The following is a 24,972-nucleotide window of genomic DNA, read 5'->3' as shown; positions in this document are numbered from 1 at the left end:
CCTGTAAATAAAAAAACAGAGTATATTGTTTTTCTGAAAGGGAGTATTTTTTCAAAAAATATAAATGTATTTATCTTATTATTTAAAACGCATTTAGTTTAAAAAAAATTTTTTTTTAAATATATAAAGTACCCGAGAGTGGCAGTTGAGGAGTCAACAGATAAATGTTTGGGATATATAATAGTTGATCATGGCTAGAAAGATGTAATGAGAAATTTATGGATCAGTCAGTTAAATTGTTTAAATATTTTAAAATATTTAGTTACATGAGCTACTCTAATTCAACTCATTTATAATGTATTAATTGAAATAATAGTAGTGAAAATGGCTTAATACCTTATTTTGATCTGACATGGATGTAAAACAATCGTACTAAGCCCACGTACACACGGCCGGAGATTTCGGCAACCAAATCCGTCGGATTTTGCCCGTCGGATTGAGTCCGACGGATTGTGCCCGAAACTGTTGCATACACACGGTCGGGCCAAGTTGGCGAAAAATCCGATCTTTCAGAACGCGATGACGTAATTTCGTTACGATGGGACTACATTCAGGCTAGTAGCCAATAGCTTTGATGTAGGAATTTGATCTGAGCATGTGTGGCACTTGGTCCGATGAAAATGCTCTACACATGATCGGTTTAGGTCCGTCCGGCCCAGTTGGTCGGGAAATCTTTCCAACATGTTGGAAATTTGGATCGGACGGAGATTCGGACGGAATCAGTCCGATGCATACCACACACAGTCGGATTATCTGACGACGCGGTCCGATAAGACTCATTCCGACAGATTCTCCGACCGTGTGTACAAGGGCTAAGAGCTTTTGAAGTCGAGAATCTGCCTGGCACACCTGTCTCACTTCTTGTTGTTCTTAACCACTTGCCGCCCGCCATATAGCAAAATGACAGCGGCAAAGTGGTTTTAATATCCTGACCGGACGTCGTATGACGTGATCAGGATATTAAGCCGCTGTGCGCCCCCGGGGTCGCGCATTGCGGCGATCGTTGTTGTGGGGTGTCAGTATGACACTCCGCATCTAGGATCTTGGTAATGAGTCTCCGACAGAGACTCTTTACCACGTGATCAGCCGTGTCCAATCGGCTTTTCCTCACTCGTGTCTGTCAGATGGGAGTAGAGGAGAGCCGATCGGCTGCTCCTCTGACGGGGTGGGTCTATGCTGATCGATTATCAGCACAGCCCCCCCCCCCCCGAGGATGCCCACACTGGACCTCCAGGAGCGCCACCAGACCACCAGGGATGCCCAGCACCAGGCATGCCACCCTAGACCACCAGGGATGCCAGTCAGTGCCCACAATGGATGCCAATCAGTGCCCACAATGGGCATCACTGATTGGCATGCATTATGTGGCACTGATTGGCATCCAGTACAATACAATGCCACCTATCGGTGCCCATCCGTGCCGCCTTTCAGTGCCCATCCATGCTCATCTGTGCTACCTATTCATGCCGCCTATCCTTGCCAATCCGTGACAGCTATCAGTGCCAATTTGTGCCACCTATTAGTGCCCATCTGTGTCGCCCATTAGTGCCACCTATCAGTACCGCTTATCAGTGCCACATATCAGTGCCCATCAATGCCATTTCATCAGTGCCACTTCATTGGTGCCACCTCATCGGTGCCCATCAGTGCCCTTCAGTGCAACCCCATCAGTGAAGGAGAAAACGTACTTATTTACGTTTTGAAACTGAAACAAAATTTTCGGTCTTTTTTTATTTGTTTAGCAAAAAATAAAAACTGTAGAGGTGATCAAATACCACCAAAATAGAGCTCTATTTGTGGGGAAAAAGTGATAAAAATGTCATTTGTGTACAGTGTAGCACGACTGCACAATTGTCATTCAAAGTGCAACAAGCTCAAAATTGGTCTGGGCAGGAAGGTGTTTAAGTGCCTGGTATTGAAGTGGTTAACTACAATACTATGGAATGTTAACTCAGTGATACAAAAAGACGCCACCTGCTCACTTCTATAGCTGGCTATCGCAGTAAGAAGCTTGGAAGGCTAACAAAAGATACAAACAAACCCAAGGATAAACCGAGGAAAAAACCAAGCTTTACTTACCACCGGCCCACAGACTACCAAATAACCTGTCTAACAGTATGCGTTAAAAACAGGGGTTTAGTCTGCACACATTTGCAAATGCATGCGTACGCCACAGAGCCCCATCAATGCACCCTGGTATCTGTGGTACCTAACACTAACTTATAAGTGTCCCCAGAGTGGAGGGACATGCACTCTGATGGATAGGTGAGAGCAGGGGTATTGAAGGGGAGCCACCCCTTAAAGGTACAGGAGCACACTGAACACCCAGCACAATGGCAACACAGGTGTCAGTGAGATGCCTGACCAAAAAACACAACGGTGATACAAAAAGATGCCACCTGCTCACACCTATAGCTGGCTATCGCAGTAAGAAGCTTGGAAGGCTAACAAAAGATGCACACAAACCCAAGGATAAGCCTATAAACTATTTTTGTATCTAAAATACTCTTATCTTGTACGTGCCTTAAAAGTCCACCACTGGGGCGTGGCCTGAACATGGCTGAGTGAAGCTGCTTTTCTCAGAGCTCCCGGTCCTGGCCTTTTCTAACCGGCAAAAACATCCTTTATATCGGAAGGCAATTGGCCAAAAAGCACAAGACAAGAGCAGCAATCTGGGTGACCCGATCCACCACATCCTCCTGTGACATACACCGATTCTTCAAGCTAGAAGAAATCCCCCTGGGCTAGAGTGGCGGCGCCACAAAGCGTCTCAAGTGGTGCTCCAACAGAAGCCCAACAGCATAGTGAGCAGGATAACTCCCCTGACACCCACGCCTCCCTGGACTGATCCTTTGACGTACTGAGGGTACTTCATCCAGAGATAGGTGTAGTCAGGTGGACCAGGACATTCGGCAATGCCTAAAAGCCCTCCCCACCAGAACGGACATCAAAACACTCATCCTCTGCCTGGAAGAGGCCTACTGTCAAGAAATACAAGAGGTGAGGGACGATGTATCCACCCTAGCTGACTGGGTGGCAATGGGAGAGGCGTCTTTCACCATGCTGGAGGGCAGAGTGACAGAGCTGGAGAGATCCTGGGACCATCACCAGGACACCGCCATCGCCCTTCAGCTCCACCTGCCCTCCGGGAATACAGGAGGGTATGGAGGCAGAAGACCTAGGCGTAACGGTACAGGAGATCTTCCGCATCGTCCTGGATGACCCAGCCTGCTCAATTGAAATAGATAGGGTGCATAGGGCTCTGGGCCCCAGAGTGGCTGACCCAGGAAGGCCCCAGGACGTAGTATGCAGGCTACTACGCTACACGCAGAAGGACTCCATTCTATGCAGATCCTGGGAGCTGGGTGAAATAGCCTGGGAAGGAACCCCTATCAAAATCCTGCCTGATCTCCCTAGGGCGACATTAAGGCGCAGGACACTGCTGCGGCCTAGCCTAGATCTTGCAAAGCAGAAGGGGTTTACATATTGGTGGGGTTACCCACTTGCCATAACCTTCCAAAGGGATGGAGTTGCCGTTAACCTGCAATCGCCGATGGATCTCCCAGAGCTTTTCCGGTTCTTTGACATGGACCAGATACCTGTCCCAGATTGGTTACAAATACTCCCTCGTCCTGCCGGCAGATCAGGCCTCACCACATACCGAGGACCTGCACAGCCCCACCGGCAGAGAAACAGGAGAAGACAACGGGCCGCATCGGGAGAGGAACAACGTGAGTAGGCTCTGAGCCATACAAACCCCGACAAACTTTTCACCCCCACATAGTCCCACAGCCATGTGACATCACCAGGCCCAAACAAGCCAGCAAGTGACATGTGAGGAACCTGTCGGCGTCACCGCAGTCAGTGACCCCGCCGCTCCCCCCCCTGCCCAGAGGGATACCCCACTCTCCACACCTGCAGGACTGATGCCAGGGGATGGTGTCTACCCTGGACCCTCTCCTTCTGGCAAACAAAAACCTTCTGCCGTGCCTCCAGGTCACCACACTGTACTGGCACAAAGTGTATCCCCAGTCAGATTCTCCACCTAGGCTCAGCAGGCAGAACCCAGAACGTATTCTGGATGTTGACCCCCTATGCAGTTACAACAGGTACACCCTAGAACTACGCTAAGAAATGCGGAACCGCCATCGTGGAACATGCAAAAACTGACCAAAATAACGACATAGCAGGAGATGAGAATGGGGACCTCTTGAAAACATCATGAGGAAAGAGGTGCCAGAGCCAACAACATGAAACACAGCCACAGAGTGTTCTCTTGCGAGAGGGAGTCAAACCACATGTGGTATAGCTGGTGAGGAGAGAGACTAATTTGAATCTGACAAAGGACACCCACCTTTTATCACCTCTGACATGGGGAAGGGGAACACTACAATTGGAGGAGTGGGTCAGGGAAGGAGGGGGGAAATGGGTCCCTTCCCAACCTAGCTAAACTCACTGCGTGCAGATGTTGGGTCAAAGCATATGGCACTAATTAAAATGGCACTCCACGGGCAAGGAAAGAAAAGCTACATGGACCCCTTACTGGTCCACTCCAAAATGGCTAACGGGAACGTTACCGGCTGAGTACTTAGGCGGTTTAGAATTACTTGGTCCCTTGGGGAGGGGTGGTGCCCTCACGCTCAACATCTGGGGGTTTGCAAAAGCCTGGTACGGGACTTTACAGTCAACAGGATATCCCACAGAATGGAACATTTTTTTTGTCAGGGTTAGGAACAATACCCAGAACACTAGTTATGTTGTTTTAATTTTACTGCTTCACTGTAATGTTTATACTGTTTACTGCCTTACTATGGGTTATTTGTTTGCTATAGATTTTATTTTATTTTAGGGACCGATGTGAGTGTACAATGTACAGGGTTAGGGACAATTGTAGACACTCGCTCAGGTTGAACTGGATGGACTGGTGTCTTTATTCAACCTTACTAACTATGTAACTATTACATGCTTACCTTGGCCGAATTGCAGATTCAAGACACTACACCTACAAATGCCGGGGGTGGATGGAGGGACCCGGGGGCTCACTTCCCGGCTCTGTCTATCCACCAACCCACATAGGATTGCGCTCAACTCCCGGGATTACCTGGAGAGCGCCTTAATTCGCTTTTTACTACATTAGCACTTTCTCCTTGAGCTGCACACTCTCGTGACAGCCTACTAACCTTTTTCTGTTATCGGGTTTGCTCACCCAACTCTACTACTCTACTTCCCTACCTGATTTTCTTTCTATTTTGTCTTCAATCGCCCTCATCCCTACCACCTACCCTATACCCCAACCACCCTTTAAATTCACGCACGTGGACTTACTAAATATAGTCTAATTGAATTTGAAAGGACTGAACACACCGGAAAAGAGGTGAATGCTGCTTCATGACATGCAGCGCATGAAACCTGCCAATACTAAAAAACAGATACTACCCCACGGTCTACCATTCCACATACACTGAAGCTAAATCCGGGGAGGTCTCCATATTAATCTCAGCCAAGATACCGTGGACACACATAGATGCAAAGACTGACACAGAAGGGCGATTTCTGTTCTTGAAAGGTTGGATTGGAGACACGAAGGTCACTTTTGCAAACCTCTACTTCCCAAACGACCACCAGCATACATTTTTAAAACAGCGATTAGAACAACTTATGCAATACACAGACAACTTATCATTGGAGGAGACCTCAATATTCCCCTAACACCGACAGATGACACCTCCTCTGGACTGTTCTCGACCTCACGAGAAGTATGCAAGAGAATCTCTACATCATTACATACCGAACAACTCATAGATGCTTGGCATCTTTTCCATCCCAGAGAAAAGGACTACACGTTCTTTTCCAGACCACACCAGACGTACTCGCGTATTGACTATTTTCTGATCCCCCATAGACACATACAAACGATCAAAGACCCAACCATGGAGACTAAACGAAAGCTTATTGAGAGACCCAGAAGTCCTGACAGACGTAGTATAAAAGATAAGACAATATTTCAATTCTAACTGTACTCCTGACAGCATTCGTGATCTGCATGGTTCTCATCAAACAGGGCTCTCGACATGAATCTACACTACAAGCCCTGATCTCTCTAATACTCGAAGAAGGTAAAGACCCAGCCCAATGTGGAAGTTACCTCCCAATCTCTGTATTAAATATCGACCTTTAAGCTCTTCACCAAGCTCATAGCATCCCGATTACAACACCACCTACTCTATCTAATACATCTGGACCAAGTCGGCCAACCAGAGAAGCCAGAGATAACACCACCAAAATCCTAAATTTACTACATATAGTCAATAATAAAAAAAACACAAACCACCAAGCGTATTCATTGGAACTGACGCCGAGAAGGCATTTGACTTGAGTGAGTTGGCATTTCATGTTCGTGACATTGAAGCATATAGGAATAGGCGAAAATATGCTAAACTGGATATCAGCGGCATATTCAAACCCGAGGGCTAGAGTCAAAGCGAATGGGGTGATTTCAGACTCATTCCAGATTATTAATTGGACCAGACAGGGATGCCTACTCTCGCCCTTACTTTGTGTGCTGTCCCTAGAACCTTTCCTGTGTCACGTAAGATTAAACTCAGACATTTCCGGCATAGAAGTAGATAAATCAGAATATAAGGTATCCGCTTACACAAATGACCTGATGTTCTCAGTAACAAACCCAACTATCTCCCTCCCCAACCTAATGCACAAATTTAATACGGGAAACTCTCGGATTTAAAAATTTCAACAAATCAGAGGTGATGGGGATAGGGATATCATAACCACTACTTGCACACCTCCTAGCTAGCTTTAACCTAAAATGGACACAGCCCTGAAATATTTAGGTACATACACACCCCCCCCCCCCCCAAATTCTCCCAGCTATTCAAACTCAACTTCCCACCTCTTTAAAAACGTCCAAAAATTTGTTAACCAATGGAGCGGCAGCCTAGGCTCCTGGTTCGGCTGCTGTAACATTCTCAAAATAACAATTCTACCCAAATTTCCAAATCTCCTGCAAGCTCTTCTTATACATATACCCACAGAATATTTCAAAAAAGTACATTCAGCTTTCATAACATTCTTATGGGCAGGGAAAAAAACCCAGACTAAACAAGAAGATACTCTCCCTTCCAAAACAAAACGGGGGTCTAGCAATGCCAGAAATCTGCACCTACTACCACGCGATACATTTAAGCAGACTTGTAGATTGGTGCCGACTAGGGATGAGCTCAGGCTTATTCGCATGGTCCACGCGCAGAGCCCACCAGGAAGTCAGCGTTGCACTAATCACAGGCAGTGAGACATTGCTCGATCTCTGCAGCCGTCTCACTGCCTGTGATTAGCGTAGTGCTGCGCCGACTTCCTAGCGGGCTCTGCAGGTGGAGTATTCGAACATGCCTGAGATCATCCTTAGTGCCGACATAAAGAAACCAAACTATGGCCACAGATAGAACAAGCACAGCGTGAAATTACTCTACATAGAGCACCATGGTGTCACACAGCCTTACCATTGAGTGTCAAACACCAACCACTGATAGGTAATACCATCAAAATATGTGCACAGCTACTATCTCAGACCTCCCAATCCTCTCGCAATTCACCACTGCGTGCCATACTAGGTAACCCCCACTTTGAACTGGGTATAAGAGACATGCAATTCCGTGCCCTGAGTGAATCGGGACTATACCAAGCCTCACATTTCAGCATTGCAGGACAATGGAAAACAATTGCAGATCTCTCCGACCCAGTAGGCCAATACTGACTGGACTTCCTAAGAGCTCTCCAACTTGCCCATTTTCTCAACACTATAGCGCATCCCAATACTACAAATCAACCCCTCACGACGTTAGAGGAGCTTTGCACAGAAACAGGTATAATATTACATACATTTTCCCTTACATACAACTTGCTAATAACCCCATCTGAGGACTATCAACTTCCGAGCCTCAACAAATGGGAACGGGATCTAAATTGCCATTTTACTACCCAAAAAAAAAACAACATATCACATTCACACACAAATCCTTCCATATGTACCAAAATCCAGGAGACCAACTATAAAATTCTTACTCGGTATAGAACCCCAGCTCTACTGAACAAACTCTTCCTGACAACATCAGATCTATTTGACACTGCCAACGGGAAAGAGGTATCTTGTTACATATCCACCGGATAATACAAAAATGTACAGATCGTACAGTCCCAGACGACCTAGCATATTTCTTACTACATGCAAATAACACCCCCGCACGCGCCTACAAAAAGTCAGTAGTACGACACCTCCTAGACGCAGCCAAGGCCTGTATTCCACTTAACTGGAAATCACCACACCGGCCGACCATTGCTTTATGGCTTCAAAAAATTGATGACATTAACAAAATGGAAGACCTCATCCTTAAAAGCCAAGACAGACAAGAGGGATACTCTAAGACATGGCAACTATGGAATATTGGAATATTTTCAAATATTCAGAAGAGGGACAAGCCCTCAGAGGAGACCCAATAACTTAAAAACTTAAAATTCAACTATACAGCTCCCTAATATTAGGCAAATAATATAATGCAAAATACCTTGGAGACATTGCATTCAATATATGAATGCTTGGGTCAATGTTTGCAAACTCCCCTCACATTTCCTCCCCCTCAGTACAACCCCCCCCCCCCCCCCTTCTATTGACTACATCTCTTCTCCTTTCTAAACCTTCGGACACTGCCCATGTGCCAACTATCTTTAATCTTTACCTTTACTTCTACTATTTTGGAAAAAGAAAGATGGGCCCATGGAGCTATAGTTAGCCGACTTCCCACAGCCAGGAACACAAGAAAACCTTATGGACATGGGGAAATATGTCAGCAACCTAGAACCCTATAGATAGACTTACCCAAGAACATCCATATTTATTAGATCTCCCAACACACAGCAACATGTCACAATGTTGTTACTACACCAAGCACACCCATATGTTTCCCATGTACCTTTGTTTGTATCTGTATTACTGTTATCCTGATTGCCTTTTGACGCGGTCTCTGTGGACCCTTTTCCTGATATAAAAAATGCATAAAATTGGTGAAATTGCACGCCAAAATGCATTCTGCTGCTTCTCCTGAGTATGGGGATACCACATGTGTGAGACTTTTTGGGAGCCTAACAGCGTACAGGACCCCGAAAAACCAATCACCACCTTCAGGCTTTCTATGGGCGTAAATGTTTGACTTCACGTCTCACTGCCTATCACAGTTTCAGAGGCCATGAAATGCTCAAATAGCACAATTCCCCCCCCCCCCCAAAATGACCCCATTTTGGAAAGTAGACACCCCAAGCTATTTGCTGAGAGGCATGTTGAGTATTTTGCAGATCTCGCTTTTTGTCACAAAGTTTTGAAAATTAAAAAAATATAAAATGTTTTTTCTTTTCTTTCTTAATTTTCAAAAACAAATGAGAGCTGCAAAATACTCACCATGACTTCTAGCAAATACCAAAATGGCATTTGAGGGGGGTTGTGCTATCTGGACATTTCAGGGCCTCCGTCTTACGCCCTTAGATTGATTTTTGGGGTCTTGTACACGGCTAGGCTCCCAAAAAGTCTCACACGTGTTATCCCTGTACTCAGGAGAAGCAGCAGAATGTATGAATGTATGATGAGCAATATATTATTTAGTGACGACTTTGGGTCTTCTTCTAATACCTCTAATAGGGTTCATTTGAACCTCTCCCACCTGGGGATGTTTTTTCCTATTCATGCATAGCTTATGTCATTTTGTAATTTTTCAATCGCTCGTGACAAAAAAAAATTTCTTTGGGGTGTCTACTTTCCAAAATGGGGTTATGGGGGGCGTTGTACTGCCCTGCTATTTTAGCACCTCAAGAAATGATAGGCAGTCATAAATTAAAAGCGCTGTAAGTTCCAGAAAATGTACTATAGTTTGTAGACGCTATAACTTTTGCGCAAACCAATAATTTTTTACCAAAGACATGTGGCTGAATACATTTTGGCCTAAATGTATGACTAAAATTTAGTTTATTGGATTTTTCTTCTAACAAAAAGTAGAAAATATAATTTATTTCTAAATTTTCAGTCTTTTTTTCCATTTATATTGCAAAAAAATAAAAATTACAGAGGCAATCAAATACCATCCAAAGAAAGCTCTATTTGTGGGGAAATAATCTTTGTATGCTTGATAGGCAAGGAAAAGATCCCTTATTCTTAGGGCCCAGAAAAATGACATGGGGGATAGGAGCTGAATACTGATCTGATTTTACCACTCATAAATACATTTACCCCTGCGATACGAAGATAGTGGGGGTGGTAAAACTCTGGAGCAGATGGATAACTGTTTTAAAATCGACCAATGTTTTTTTTTATAATGTTAATTTTTGTGGAAAAATTGATGAATTTGAGAGATAAAGGGCATTCTGTGACTAGGTCTGATAATTTTAGTACTATCTTGTGAAGATAAGCGCTCTTTATGAACAACATCTTTGTGGTACCCCCATTGTCGGAACCTGTCCTCCATCTTTCCCAATCAGATCTATCTGGTATCAGGATCACTGGTAATCCTGGGACCAGGAAAAACAAACAAAGTAGATATAAACACACACCCTAAAGAGTTAAACTACAACTATTTTTATTCGCTGAAAAAAAGCAAAAATACAAAAAGGCACCAATAATAATATCCCTAAATTCCTGATAAAAAAACAAAAGGAGGATCTCTAGTATAGGGATCAGATCTCCGATAGTCACTCAATTCCCCAAAAGCTATATAACAGGTGATCCAAAAGTTACTCCTCAACATAATGAAGGGGAGATAGATCATGCAGTGGGTAAATCCCTCCATCCCCCAATAAAATACACCCCCTACACACACCTATTAAATCCCCCAATAGATTTAAATACATATTGAACAATGATAGGGATTCCAAATCACCCGTCCAAATGGCGTCATCAATGAACCCCTTCTATATTGTACAGTGATCATTGAAAAGAGTGCAATAATAGATAAATGCCTGCTCTATCATGTCCGTAAATGCATTGGCATATGGTGGAGCCACATTTGAACCCATTGCTGCTCCAGTGAACTGCAAATAGTAGGTATCCTTAAATAGAAAAAAAAAATCTTTTCCACAACTATAGTAAGCAAATCTATGAGGAATGAAATTTGTGCAGGTGTGTATGTTTTAGATCTATACAATAGACATTTGCATGCTTCTAGACCAAGAGAATGTGGACTGGCCATGTATAAATTCGCTACATCCCATGTAACCAGTATCGTTAAATAATATCCTGAATTTTATTCAAAAAATGTTGGGGGTGTCGGATGAGCGAGTATGTACAATAAATGGGGTTAGACACTTATCTAAATATTTGGCCAACGGCATGGTAACTGAATCGGTACTGGAAACAATAGCACGTCCAAGAGGATTTTTAGAATCCTTATGGATCTTGGGTAACATAAATGATCGAGGTAACTGGATGCTCAGAAATTAAATATGTCTGTGTGTTAACATCAATAATGTTTAGTTTTACTGTCTGTACTACAGTGGTTTTCTTGTATTTGTGTGTGTGTCTGTGGGTCATTGTTCTTTTTCAGACACAATGATTTAAATTTCTGCTTTTGCATATTCATTTTTTTTTCCTCTTATACTCACCGACCGACACAGCTCCTCTCTTAGCCATTGGGTTGTATACCTTACCTCTAGGAGAATGCTAGGCAAAATTGTAATACAACACTCAGAACTTTCAGTTCAGCCCATGGGGGCGGTCCCTTAGATATCAACCCTCCTGCCTGCTAGCAGAACTCCGTTTTATTTTGCCTAGTGAAGGTGAAAGACCTAGGAATCCTGCAGGCCCATAGGTCCATGTTTTTTATGCAGAAGCTTTGCTTTTTGCGCAAGATGAGTGATCCTGTGATCTTCTATCAACAGCCGGCTGGGTGACAGGCTGGTTCACCTTGTAGTCTCCCCAGTCCGGCCATTGAGCCTGTGTAGGTCGCAGCTACGGCTCAGCAGGCCACGACATACCTCAGCTCCAGAGGTGGTCGTGAGCTTTTATGCTCCGGGGCATACATATGACGGGGCTACAGGTGTCTGCGTCACAGTATGCCGGGCCAGTAACCTTCCCTGTACTGATCAGGAGTTGGCTACAATGGAATGTCTCCCAGCTCTTCAGGACTGGTAAGTACAGCTCTCCCTGTTCTGACAGGACTGAGCAGCTGGGAATTCCCTGGGAGGTCGATTCGGGGGGGCCCCTCGCCTCCCTATCTTCTCTCCCCTGTCTCTATCTTCCCTCCCTGTGCCTGTGAGGGTCTGCTGGGAATGGTGCAGCGCTGTGGCTTTACAGGGGTTTTTTATTTCTACCTCATGGCGATGTTTGCCGGCCATTTTAGGTGTGGGCAGAGCAGGCTGACTGTCTGGGCTTCAGCGGCCATTTTCTATGTGATTCCTATTCAAGGCACTGGCGGTCTTTTTCTAGAAGCCTGAACATATTTCAGTGTTCCCTGACAGCAGCATGGCTCATGTGCTCTCACAGCCATTTTCCTGTGTTTCCATTTATTGAAGCCTGAGCATTTTTTCTGATCGTTTTAGCGATCGTTCCAGCGGTTATCACCAACTCAGTTTTTGGTTTCCTCTGCACCTGGGCGCACTCAGGGACTACAGGCACCACTCGTGGAAAGCGCAGAACTCCCCAGGGTGGTGCGTCCGGCAGGAATGAGCCCTTCAGTCAGCGGCAGCAGGGAGGGTGGGACTGTCACTGTCCTAAGTCCCCTTCGGGTAGCAGACAGAATAGGGTCAGCATGGCTCAGAAACTAGTGTTTCTTCCCTCAAAGTCCAGGCAATGGCAACCGAGTCACCTGCGGACTGCGCAGTGCCCATGGACACCCTGAAGGCAGTCTTCAACTCGTTCATTGCTAGATGAAGGCGGTGTGTGGTAAGATGGGTGCAATAAGGTGGCCCCTGTTCTCCCTCCCCCCCCATCCTCTGGGGAAAGCTCTGGCACAGACTCGGGCCCTGACGAGGCTGGGGACCCCTGCTCTGTCTTGTCAGATGACGCTGACCAGGACCGTTTGGACAGTAAGGATGAGTCCGGGTCCGGGCGCAATAAAACACTTGTTGGAACACTTATCACAGCTGTGCGTGATACCCTGAAGATTCAGGAGCCAGCAGGTCCCCCTGCTGAGGTACCGGTCCCCTTTGGGTCCCGATAGCTAGAATGTTCATCTATGGTGTTCCCATATCTGACTTATTTGACAAGTTCACTTACAGGGAATGGCGTCGCACGCAACGGACCTTTTTGGTCCCCAGACACAGGGCGGTGCATTACCCCTTTGAGGAAAGCCTTCTCACGAAGTGGTCGGCTCCTCCGGCTGCAGACCCTCCAGTATCCAGGTTAGATAAGTAACCAGGATCCCAGTAGTGGGAACTCCTGCATTTAAGGATCCCACAGACAGGAAGGCCGAGGCAGTGCCTCGTTCTTTGTGTATGGCTGTGGGGTCCGCTGTGCAACCAGTACTGGCATCCTCACTTGTGTTACAGACACGGACTGAGTGGGCAAAACTTTTGCACCGTGAATTGGGAGAGCGTCAGGCTTTTCCTGTCTGCGTGAAACTGGCAGACCAACTAATGCAAGGCCTTAAGTACGTTTGTGACGCGGCCCTAGATACCTCCCTCTGTTTCTAGGGTTTCAGTGTCCGCTGTGGTGCTGAGGCGCCTGATTGGCTGAAATGCTGGTCTGTTGACCAGGCATCTAAAAAAGCCCTGATGGATCTTCCCTTCCTTGGCGAACGGCTCTTTGGAGCCTCTTTTGATGGCATTAGTAAGCATGCCACCGGTGGTAGCAGTGTATTACTCCCACAGGCCAGGAAGGCTAAGGAGCCATGCTGTAGGCAAGGTCCCTCTTTTTTTTCCGTTCACTAACGGCTTTTTCGTCCGCCTGGAGCTTCGGTATAACGTCCCCAGCCCGACAGGATGACCAAAGATGGATAAAAACGTCCCTGGAACCGCAAGCCTGCAAGTATAAGTGCAACCACATGAAGGTTTGTCCCCACCCATGTCTCGGGTGAGGGGTCGCCTTCGGGAGTTTGCAGCCCGGTGGTCCCCTCTGTTTTCGGTGATTGGACCTGCGACCTGATTTCCTCAGGCTACAAGATAGAGTTGCTCTCTTGGTCGCCAAACAGATTCTTCCCTTCCAGCATACCCATATCCCCGGCTCGCAAGGATTCCCTCTTTGGCGCAGTAAGGGATCTACTGAGTCGCAGAATGGTTGTCCCGGTTCCGGAATCGGAACGTTTCCAAGGATTCTACTCAAATAGGTTTGTAGTTTCCAAGTAGGAAGGGGTACGTCCAATCTTGGACCCAAAGGCCCTCTGTCACTAGAGGTTCAGAATGGAATCAGTCTGCCAGTAGTTGATGCACTCCATCAAGGGTACTCCCTGGTTCCCTTGGACATCCAGGATGCGTACCTGCACATACCCATATGCCTGTGGCAGCAGAAGGTGCTGCGATTTGCAGTCAGGGAAGTCTACTACCAGTTTGTGGTTCTCTCTATTGGTCTGACATCAGCCCCCGAATCTTTACCAAGGTTTTGACTCCGGTTTTGATGTTGCTACGGCAACATGGGATCGCAATCGTGGGCTATCTAGATGATCTCCTCCTGAGAGCATCTTCCGCCTCAGAGTTGGAGGAGGATGTAGCGATCACCATCTAGACTCTGCAAGAATTTGAGTGGCTGTTGAACCTAAAGAACTTGGTGATTGTGCCGACTCAGCGTTTAGAGTATCTAGGCTTGCTGCTAGACTCCATGGAAGCAAGAGTTTTCTCCCTTCAGACAAGCTGCAGACTCTCAGATCCGCGGTAAGACTGCTGATGAACCGCAGGTGGTCGTCGCTTCGCTTTTACATGCGAGTCCTGGGGCTCACGGTGGCCTCCTTTGAGGCTGTAGCGTTTGCCCAGTTCTACACCAGAGAAGGAGATCTTGTCTAAATAGGACAAATCTCAGTTGTCCCTGGATCGTCATATTCAGGTGAGCCAATCGGTCGGAGAATCACTGATCTGGTGGCTGAGGTCCCGGGTGACTCATGCCAGAAAGTTGGTCCTACCTCTAAAGTGAATGATCACAACGGACACCAGCCTTTTGAGCTGGGGTGGAATAATGGGAGTTTAGTTGGCTCAGGGCCTCTGGGCAACGAAAGAATCCGAGTTGCTGATCAACTGAGAGTGATCAGGCTGTGCCTCTCCACATGGTCAATGAGGCTACGATGCCCGATCAGGGTCCAGTCAGACAACGGCACTGCAGTGGCATACGTCAATCACCAAGGGGGGACAAGAAGCTCAGCCGCGGGAACGGGAGGTTGCTCACATACTTCGGTGGGCAGAGCGACATGTACCGTTTTTGTCAGCCATTTACATTCCCGGAGTGGAGAACTGGCAGGCGGACTATCTGAGTCGCCAGATGCTGGACCCAGGAGAATGGGCGTTGCATCCGGAGGTATTCAGGTTAATGTGCCTGAGGTGGGGCATACTAGACGTGGATCTTCTGGCCTCCCGCCTCAATCAGAGGGTGCCAAGATTCGTGTCCAGGACAAGAGATCCGTGGGTGGACTCTTTAGACGCGCTGGTGGCTCCGTGGGATTAGTACCAGCTGACCTATGCCTTCTTCCACTGAAGCTGTTACCACGTCTGATTCGCAGAGTGGAAGCCGAGGAGATCCCAGCAATACTGGTGGCCCCAGATTGGCCTTAGCGTCCATGGTGCGCAGACCTGGTGCATCTGGTGGCAGATGCTCCCTGGTGACTGTCATTACGAGAGGGCCTTCTGTCTCAGGGTCAGATTCTCCATCCTGCTTTACCATTGCAGGCTTTAACGGCATGGCTATTGAGAGCCAGCTATTGAAGAACCAGGTTCTGTCGGACTCGGTGAGCCCAACTATGTTGACAGCACGGAAATCTTCTTCTATGGAGATATATCATCGTACCTGGACGGCCTACATCTCCATATGTGAGGAGAAAGGTTGGCATCCGCACTCTTTTTCCATATCCAGGATCCAGAGAGCGACCCCCCCCCCCTCCTGAGCCGTACAGGGCCGCGTGCCCTCAACATGGGGGGGTGCCTTGGGGAAAGCCCAAAGCACCTTGTCCCCATGTTGATGAGGACAAGGGCCTCTTCCCGACAACCCTGGCCGTTGGTTGTCGGGGTCTGCGGGCGGGGGCTTATAGGAATTCGGAAGCCCCCTTTAATAAGGGGGGCCCCCGGATACCGGCCCCCCACCCTATGTGAATGAGTATGGGGTACAATGTACCCCTACCCATTCACCTGTGGAAAAAAGTAAAAATAAAACACATAAGGGTTAAAATGGTTTATTGCACAGCTCCTGGGGTTTTCCGTCTTCGGGGGTCTTCTCGCCGGACTCCTCCGCTATCTTCTGCTAGCTCTTTTGCTAGCGGAGGAGCCCGGCTTTCTTCTTTGCCGCCGCCCTCTTCTTCCGACTTCGGGGGTCTTGTCCCCCTCTTCGGTTCTTCTTGCCGGGCCACCGAGCCTTCTTCTAGCTCTTTTACAGGCGGTGGCCCGGTCTTCTGTCGCCGCCTTCTGTTCTTCTCTTCTTCTCTTCAGATGTTGCCTCGTCGCTCTCTGCTCACAATGACGGGGACAAGGCGCGTGGCGTCTTATATAGGGACATCACCGGATGATGTCCCCGCCTATTATGATGTCACAGTCCCAGCATCCTCTGGGACTGTGACACCATAATGGGCGGGGACATCATCCGGTGATGTCCCTATATAAGTCGCCGCGTGTCGCGTCCGTGCCATTGTGAGCGGAGGATGCGACGAGGCAACATCTGAACAGAAGAAGAGAAGAACAGAAGACAGCGAAAGCGGCGACAGAAGACCGGGCCACCGCCTGTAAAAGAGCTAGAAGAAGGCGCGATGGCCCGGCAAGAAGAACCGAAGAGGGGGACAAGACCCCTGAAATCGGAAGAAGAGGGCGGCGGTGAGGAAGAAAGCCGGGCTCCTCCGCTAGCAAAAGAGTTAGAAGAAGATAGCGGAGGAGTCCGGCGAGAAGACCCCCGAAGACGGAAGACCCCCGGAGCTGTGCAATAAACTATTTTAACCCTTGTGTGTGTTTTTTTTTTTACCTTTTTCCACAGGTGAATGGGTAGGGGTACATTGTACCCCATACTCATTCACATAGGGTGGGGGGCCAGTATCCGGGGGCCCCCCTTATTAAAGGGGGCTCCCGGATTCCGATAAGCCCCCCTCCCGCAGACCCCGACAACCAACGGCCAGGGTTGTCGGGAAGAGGCCCTTGTCCTTCTCCTCATCAACATGGGGACAAGGTGCTTTGGGGTGGGAGGGGGCGCGCGGCCCCCCTTCCCCAAGGCACCCCCCCATGTTGAGGGCACACGGCCTGGTACGGCTCAGGAGGGGAGGTTGCTTGCCGGGTAGCGTGCTCGGACAAGGGTCTGATGTGGACCTGGGGGGACCCCCACGCCGATTTTTTTTTTTTTTTTGGCGTTTGGGTTCCCCTTTAAGTCCATACCAGGTGACTGGGCCAGCGACGCCTCCTTCACTGGCCTCGTCTACCTGGAGACGCACTCAAAATGAGCGGACTTTTCTCCGCGCGGGAAAAGTCCGCTCATTTCAAAAGTACGGCGGACTGGCATACCAACGGCCAGATTGTCCTCCGAAATGCGAGTCCGGCGGGAAGATTGGAGTGCAAAAATACTTTCTAAAGCCCCGTACACACAAGCAGACTTTTCAACATCCAAAGTCCGACGGAATGATTCCGTCAGACTATTCGATCGTGTGTGGGCTGCAACGGACTTTTGATTCGCAAAAGTCTGACGGACTTTAGAAAATGGAACATGCTTCAAATTTTTCCGACGGAACTCCGCCGGACCCAGTTCCTACCGAAAAATTCGCTCGTGTGTATGCTATTCCGACGTACTAAAACCGACGCTAGGGCAGCTATTGGCTACTAGCTATGAACTTCCTTATTCGAGTCCAGTCGTACGTCATCACGTTCGAATCCGTCGGAGTTTGGTGTGATTGTGTGTGGCCAAGTCCGTTCAGTCGAAAAGTCCGTCAGAACTCTGTCGGAACTCCGGCAGAACTCCTTCGGAAGTCTGTCGGACATAAGTCCTCTCGTGTGTACGGGGCTTAAGTCTGCCGTACTTTCGGGTAAAAAAAAGTCAGCCGGAGGCTACACACGGGGGGATTGTATGGCGGACTTGAGTTTGCCGGCCTTTTCCACCCGATTGTTTGATCGTGTGTACGCGGCATTAGAGGGCAATTTTCAGCTTTGACTGTCTTTTTTCAGCAACCCCTGACGTTTCACTGGTAGTGAGTACCTTTGTTCAGGGGGTCTGTCATTTAGTCCCTCTGGTGCGTCCACCGTTACCCCCATGGGATTTGAACCTGGTGTTATCGGCGCTTCATAAACCGCGCTTAAAAACATCAGGGTGTTTCCCCTGTTGATGCTTTTTTCAAAAAGTGGTCTTTCTAGTGGCCATCACATCGTCCAGGAGGGTCTCGGAATTGGCGGCCTTGTCTTGAAAGTCGCCTTATCTGGTTATCCATAGGATAAGGTGGCGTTGCGTTCGCAACCGTCCTTTCTACCGAAGATGGTCGTGGCTTTGCACATTAATGAGGACTTGGTGTTACCATCTCTCTGTCCTAGGCCAAAACACCCTAATGAGGTGGCCCTTCACGCTCTGAGCGTGGTTCGAACTCTGAAAGTGTATTTGTCTACCATTGCTCCCTTTCGGAAAGTCAGAGTCGCTGTTTGTCTCGGTAGCTGGTCTCATCAGCCACCATTTCCAGGTGGATCAGACAGATTGTAGTACAAGCCTACACCTTAAAACCTCTTTCCGAGGACGGCCCACTCCACAAGGGCAATCAGAGTGTCTTGGGCTTTCCGACACCAAGCGTCTGTCGCTCAGGTGTGTAGGGCGGCGAGCTGGTCATCTGTCCACGCATTTACCGTGTTCTACAAGGTAGACGTCAGTGCATCGGCCAGTGCATGATGCCTGTTTTTGGCCGCAAAGTTTTGCAGGTGGCTGTATAATTGTAATTGAATATGCAATATTTTACCCTTTTTCCTGGTTTTTCAATAAAAACAGTACCTTTAAGTTAATGCACTGTTGCATTACATTCCGCAGTTTTTTGTGCGGTTGTGGGTAGTCACTCCTGTTGAGGGTTCCCTGATTTTGTGGTGGATTTCTCCACGAACTGTTCTTTTTTGTGGGTAAAGTTTCACTTGTTCCCACTTGCCACGGCGGATGAAGTGTTTATGCTTTTTTCCCACCCCTCGTTTGGCACTGCTTGGGGATGTCCCAATGGCTAAGAGAGTAACTGTGTCGGTCGGTGAATATAAGAAAAAATAGGATTTTTTTGTACTCACCGTAAAATCCTTTTCTCTGTAATTTACCGACCGACACAGCACCCACCCCTCCTTTTTTTTTTTTTCTTTTTTTTTTTTTTATACTGCTGGTTTACGTACTGAGTTCTGCTAGCTGGCAGGAGGGTTGATACCTAAGGGACCACCCCCATGGGCGGAACTGAAAGTTCTGAGTGTTGTATTACAACTTTGCCTAGTATTCTCCTAGAGGTAAGGTATACAACCCAATGGCTAAGGGAGGAGCAGTGTCGGTCGGTGAATTACAGAGAAAAGGATTTTACGGTGAGTACAAAAAATCCTTTTTTGTTTATTTTTTATTCCTGGGCAATAAGGAGGACACCCAGTTCACACTCTGCACTGGGAACCATACTTTGTAGCTGCACTACTGCAGCTTATTAATGATGATAAATGAAAGTGAAGACTTGTTAAAGTCTCTATTTTGAACTGTAACGTTAGCCAAAATCACATTTTTGACAGTTGGGAATCTCCCTTAAGGGAAATTTCCCTGTACCTCTTGGCTAAAGAGACATAGCAGTAAAGTAAGTAGTTAAGGTTTGTAAATTAGGTAAAATATGTTCCACTGACAGCTCAGAGATATATACCGTATTTGCCGGTGTATAAGGCGACTGGGCGTATAAGACGACCCCCTATTTTTCAAGTGAAAACATAGGTTTTGGGCAATACTCGCGGTATAAGACTACCCCCCCTCTGAGGCAACACCATTTAAAAAAAACATTAGAACCATTAAAAAACACAAAGCAAGAATGCCAACTACTCATCCGCCATGCTGTGATATGTCATAAAGTAAATCAAACAATAATAACACAAACAGAGATCTATTGAATGCCACAACTCTGGAAAGTAGAATTTTTCACTAACCAAACCTATACCACTTTTGGATTACATTCTATGGGAATTGTCCACCAAAATGCATTTAATAAACCCCCTGTCATATGTCCCAGATTTACCTGTCCCTCTTGGGTGCCTGGGACCTCAAAGGCAAACAGCAGGATGTATAGTAGTAGGAGATCAGTGAATGGATTTACCCAGGGAAGTATGGTGAGCGGTGTATTATTTTAATGAATACAACGCCTGCTTGGATTGGCAGAGGCTGTAGCATCATCAGCCCTTGCCTCTCTCTCTCTCTCTCTCTATCAAAGCCAATCCGAGCAGGCTACTCTATGTAGCCTGCTCGGATTGGCAGAGGTTGTTACTCCAATCCAAGCAGGCTCTGTATTCATTAATAGAATACATCGCTCGCTGGGATTGGCTCAACGGCGTATACTGTTTGTAGCTGAAGCCACATACAGTATTAGCAGATATTTGGGGGCTAACATCCATCGGGCAGCATTGTATGCCCGGCATATAAGACGACCCCCGATTTTTGGGCATTTTTTTTTAAGTGTAAAAGGTAGTCTTATACGCCAGAAAATACAGTATCTCCATTGGAAGATTTCCGCTTTACTCCTGTTGTGGTGACATGTAAAATTCTGGATCCCTCTATACCAGTGATGGCGAACCTTGGCACCCCAGATGTTTTGGAACTACATTTCCCATGATGCTCATGCACTCTGCAGTGTAGCTGAGCATCATGGGAAATATAGTTCCAAAACATCTGGGGTGCCAAGGTTCGCCATCACTGCTCTATACTTTCTCACCTGGTGACCATGATAGCCAGTGCAAAAAAAAGTAAAAAGTTTAGATCACCCACAGACAACATTAAAAGCCTTTTCCCACTCTATGCAAAACTAGAAAAAAATTGTGGGCTGGAGCAAAGTATGGGCATTTGCAAAAAAACAAACATAACTTCTGTTTTTATTTATGCACAGGATGGAGCAATATATCACCCACATTCAAAGATGTGTATTAGTTCATTCCGTACATCAGAGGGTCGGGCAGATGTGCAGATGAAGACCTGTAACGCTTTGGATAAAAACCAGATCTGGAAGTTTGAAAGGTAGAAACTGCAAATTTGGACAGAAGCCTGCATTGAAATTCCTTCAGTTTAATCCAGACCTTGATGACTGAATACCACATACATATAAACTGATCTGAATTGAATATGCCTTTTTGCATATGTCCAAAATAACTTTTATATAATGGCTTTCTGGATATTTTGAAGTGCCTTTATATACAATATGTGCTGCTCTATGGTCTCAGTCTGGTTGAATGGTACATAAACTTTTTATCTGCAGCTCACTTTTTGAAATATATATTTTTATGCATTTTTAAAATGATTCAAGGTCTTAACGTAAACCTGTACTTTACCTTTTCAAACAAAAGTAAGAACTTTGCTGCACAGCAGGCAAGAAGCCTGTTCTACTGTTGTCTGGTCCTGTTTTCTTGTTTCATCTATATCAGAGGTTATATTAAGAGGTGAACACTCCCTACTGACAGAGTACAGGAGACCTGCAATGGCATCTCCTGATCGCTGGTGCAATTCTTTACAGGCTCCTAATACAAAAAAGAATGCACATTTTTTACCTGCAAAAAGATGTGTATTTATAAAAAAAAATGTTGTACATGGTATTTTCCTATGGATCTGCCCTGGATTATTTTACTAATTGCATACCCAAGGTATGAATGTGTATTTGTGCTCTGGGTTATTTTTTTAGACAGTACTTTAAATGAGGTCTAACTAAAGATCTATATAGTTAGTCATGACCTCCTTCTGGTGATCACTCTAGCGATGCACCCCAGAATCCTATTTGCTCTCCCTACTGCCTGGTCACGCTGTTTGCTTTATTTTGCAATCATCTAAAATAAGCACCCCAAAATCTTTTTTCTCTGTATTTCTAACACTGTACCCCAATGTTGTATTCTATCAAAGGATTATTTTTCCATAGATGCTTTATTTTGAATTTAAATATGTTGAACTGCAGTTTCCACTGCTTTGACCAGTCCATATTACAAACACCCCCATGAAAATTTTCCCTATTTCTCACCTTTTATGTCATCAGCAAAAAGGCATTCCTTGTCCACCAAACATTGAGTTATATAACTTTCAAACCTAGTACAGAGTTTTGTAGTACACCGTTAGTGACCGTTCAGTGTTTTCAATTAACTTCCAACCACACTTATATTTTAGACAGCTGCAGATCCACGGAACCACCAAAAAGTTAAAGCAGTAATACCTGCTTTTTTTCTTTTTAAACAGATCCATGGTGGTTGATGCCATAATGGACTAGTATGTTCTGAACATTATGACAGACTTGCTTTACAAAGCCCTGCAGTACTGAGTTATTACTGCTGCTGATGGTTCCATCCCTGCCTGGCCTTCCTTCCAGGTCCCCGCTCTATGGCCACCTAAAGACCAGGCAGCAATGACGTCACTACCACACCTGTACTGGAGAAGCCATTGTGGCACATTGCTGTCTGCATTCATGCACACGCAGTGTGCAAAACTTCCATAATTGAAAAGTACAAAAAGTGCTATGCTTTATTCCATATATCAAATTTAAATCAATATCACACTACACACTTACCAAAACACATGATAAAACCATACGATCCACCTCTCTCAAACATAAATCACTCATACTGTATACTCGATGTTTACTTTCCTGTACTGAGTTAAGCCTAGTAAACATGGGCTGAATGTGGAGGGACGTCGGCCAGTTCAATAAAAAACAGTTGCTCTTCGGGCCGTGTGTATGGCAACCGGTCCAACAAAAGCTGGAAAACCATCAGCCGCCTGGCTCCTGATCGGCACTCTCAGCCAGTGGCTGAGAGTGCTGTCTGGAGTGTTCTGACGGGGGTTGACCCCCTGTCAGAACACCGTAGAACAGGGGAGATCGCTGTACTAATAATGTTGGCTTTTTAGTAGAGCAGCTCCAAATGGAGCTGTCAGTTTTTTTTTTTTTTTCTGGTGGTGTGTACTAGGCTTTAGTATGCATGTTTCCAAAACACTTAATAGATTCTAGGTGATCCTCAAAGTGGAAGATAATTGTGCATATACAATGGAATATGAGCCTAGCTATCTGAGGGGAAGCATTCAGGCTCTTTTAAATATCCTCATCTAGACCACAGTGCCCTATAAACATGGCTAAGGGCACAACCAATGCATCATTTGTGGCTCCATAGTGCTTTAATACCTGAAGACTCTCTGGTTATTTCAGTGTATATAAGGCAATCTATTTCACGGGTTCAATCTCTGAAACTGAGTATGTTTGTTTTCAATTCTGAATAATTGATTTATCTTATGACTCCCATTGTCTATTTTATACTGTATTAATACATACATAATATAATGGATTGATCTATACATTAATAGAGATTTAATATGGAGGGTCAAAAGAAGGTTTTGTCATATGTAGAGGAAACTGTGCATGCTCAAGTGACATCATTGGCCAAGGCCAACTTTCTGCTAATGGGTTACTGTATTGTAAGCTTACCTGTAGGGAAAAGTGTACAAATACAGTTTTATACTGCTGTAAGTCCTACCTTATAACATCTTTGTGAAACTGCATTAGATGATGAAAGCATATGATTCAGCTTGAGCAGCGTGTTGATTGGAGCCCTGTGCAGGAGGTGTATAAGACTGCATCTGATCTGGACCATTACGCTCTGTGTGAGAGTAGAGGTTTGGATCTCCAGCATGTGGCCAGCACAATATACTTTACTGAAGTATGCAACACCACAATTAATATTAATAATAAAAAAAAGTCAGACAAACAACTTGCAGAGACACCCTGACTGCATCCAAGTAAAGAAAAATCTGGGCTCAGTTTGGCATATATCCCTATTGGATCATACATTGTATATATTACTGTAATACATTCAGGATGAATATACAGTAATGTTCTCCTCCTTCAGGTTTGTTTTTTACTTGATATGTGCAGAAGCAAGGGTTAACATAAGTATGTTGGAGAATTTCACATACAGTGCAGTTTTCCAGATCACCAGTAGTCTGACATACCATATGCACTCTGAAACAACAGCAATCCCACTACCTTAGCAGCATGGTTGATTGCAGCAATATACAAGGGATTATGTCAAACTGCATTATAGTAATACATACAGAAGGTTTAATGGGACTTTTAATATTATGCTCAAGTGGATTTAAATATTGTGTAGAAAATTGATTTGGTAAAGTGTATGGGCATTTTCAACAAAAGTGCTCTAGTTAACTGCCCCTAACCATTCTCCGTTAAAGTAAACACTCACCCCAGCTGCTTACTTAGTCATGTCAAAAAGTAAGTACACATTATTGTTGAACAGTCAAATTCATTAAAATTGTGCCTACAGATAAAGGTGATCTTGAATAAAAACATAAGGAACTGTTGCCTTTTTACCAATTCAATAAAATGTATTTTTGTATGCAGTTTGCATGACTGCCCATCCAGCCTGTCATAGACTTTGTAACATTTTTGACCGCTCTTCTATGCAAAATTCCTTCAGTTACTCAGTACAAGATGTTTGTGGTTTTGCATGACCTGCCTGTTTATTTGCCCCAGGACATTTTAAGTAGGAATGAAATCGGGGCTATGGGACCAGACCCTAAAGCAGAAAGTAACTCCAAACTATAACATTTCCACCACCACGCTTCACAGTTGGTATAAGGCAGTTTACCTG

General features: G+C 45.8%; 1 protein-coding gene across 1 annotated transcript in view; it reads left to right on the top strand.

The window, feature by feature from the left end:
• Positions 1 to 24,736, top strand: part of GALNT4 (polypeptide N-acetylgalactosaminyltransferase 4) — a gene marked incomplete in the record, with an annotated part of 451,007 nt that extends 426,271 nt beyond the window's left edge. The window contains 1 exon segment of the mRNA XM_077491946.1: positions 21,228 to 24,736. Within this exon segment, the coding sequence (XP_077348072.1) occupies positions 21,228 to 21,359 (132 nt within the window).
• Positions 24,737 to 24,972: the final 236 nt, after the last annotated feature.

Source organism: Lithobates pipiens, unplaced genomic scaffold (genome assembly GCF_037356315.1).
Source record: "Lithobates pipiens isolate NorthernLeopardFrog02 unplaced genomic scaffold, aLitPip1_a1.2 Scaffold_19, whole genome shotgun sequence".
Lineage (NCBI taxonomy): Eukaryota > Metazoa > Chordata > Amphibia > Anura > Ranidae > Lithobates > Lithobates pipiens.
The sequence above is the reverse complement of the archived record's forward strand: the minus strand, read 5'-3'. Positions and strand labels throughout refer to the sequence as shown.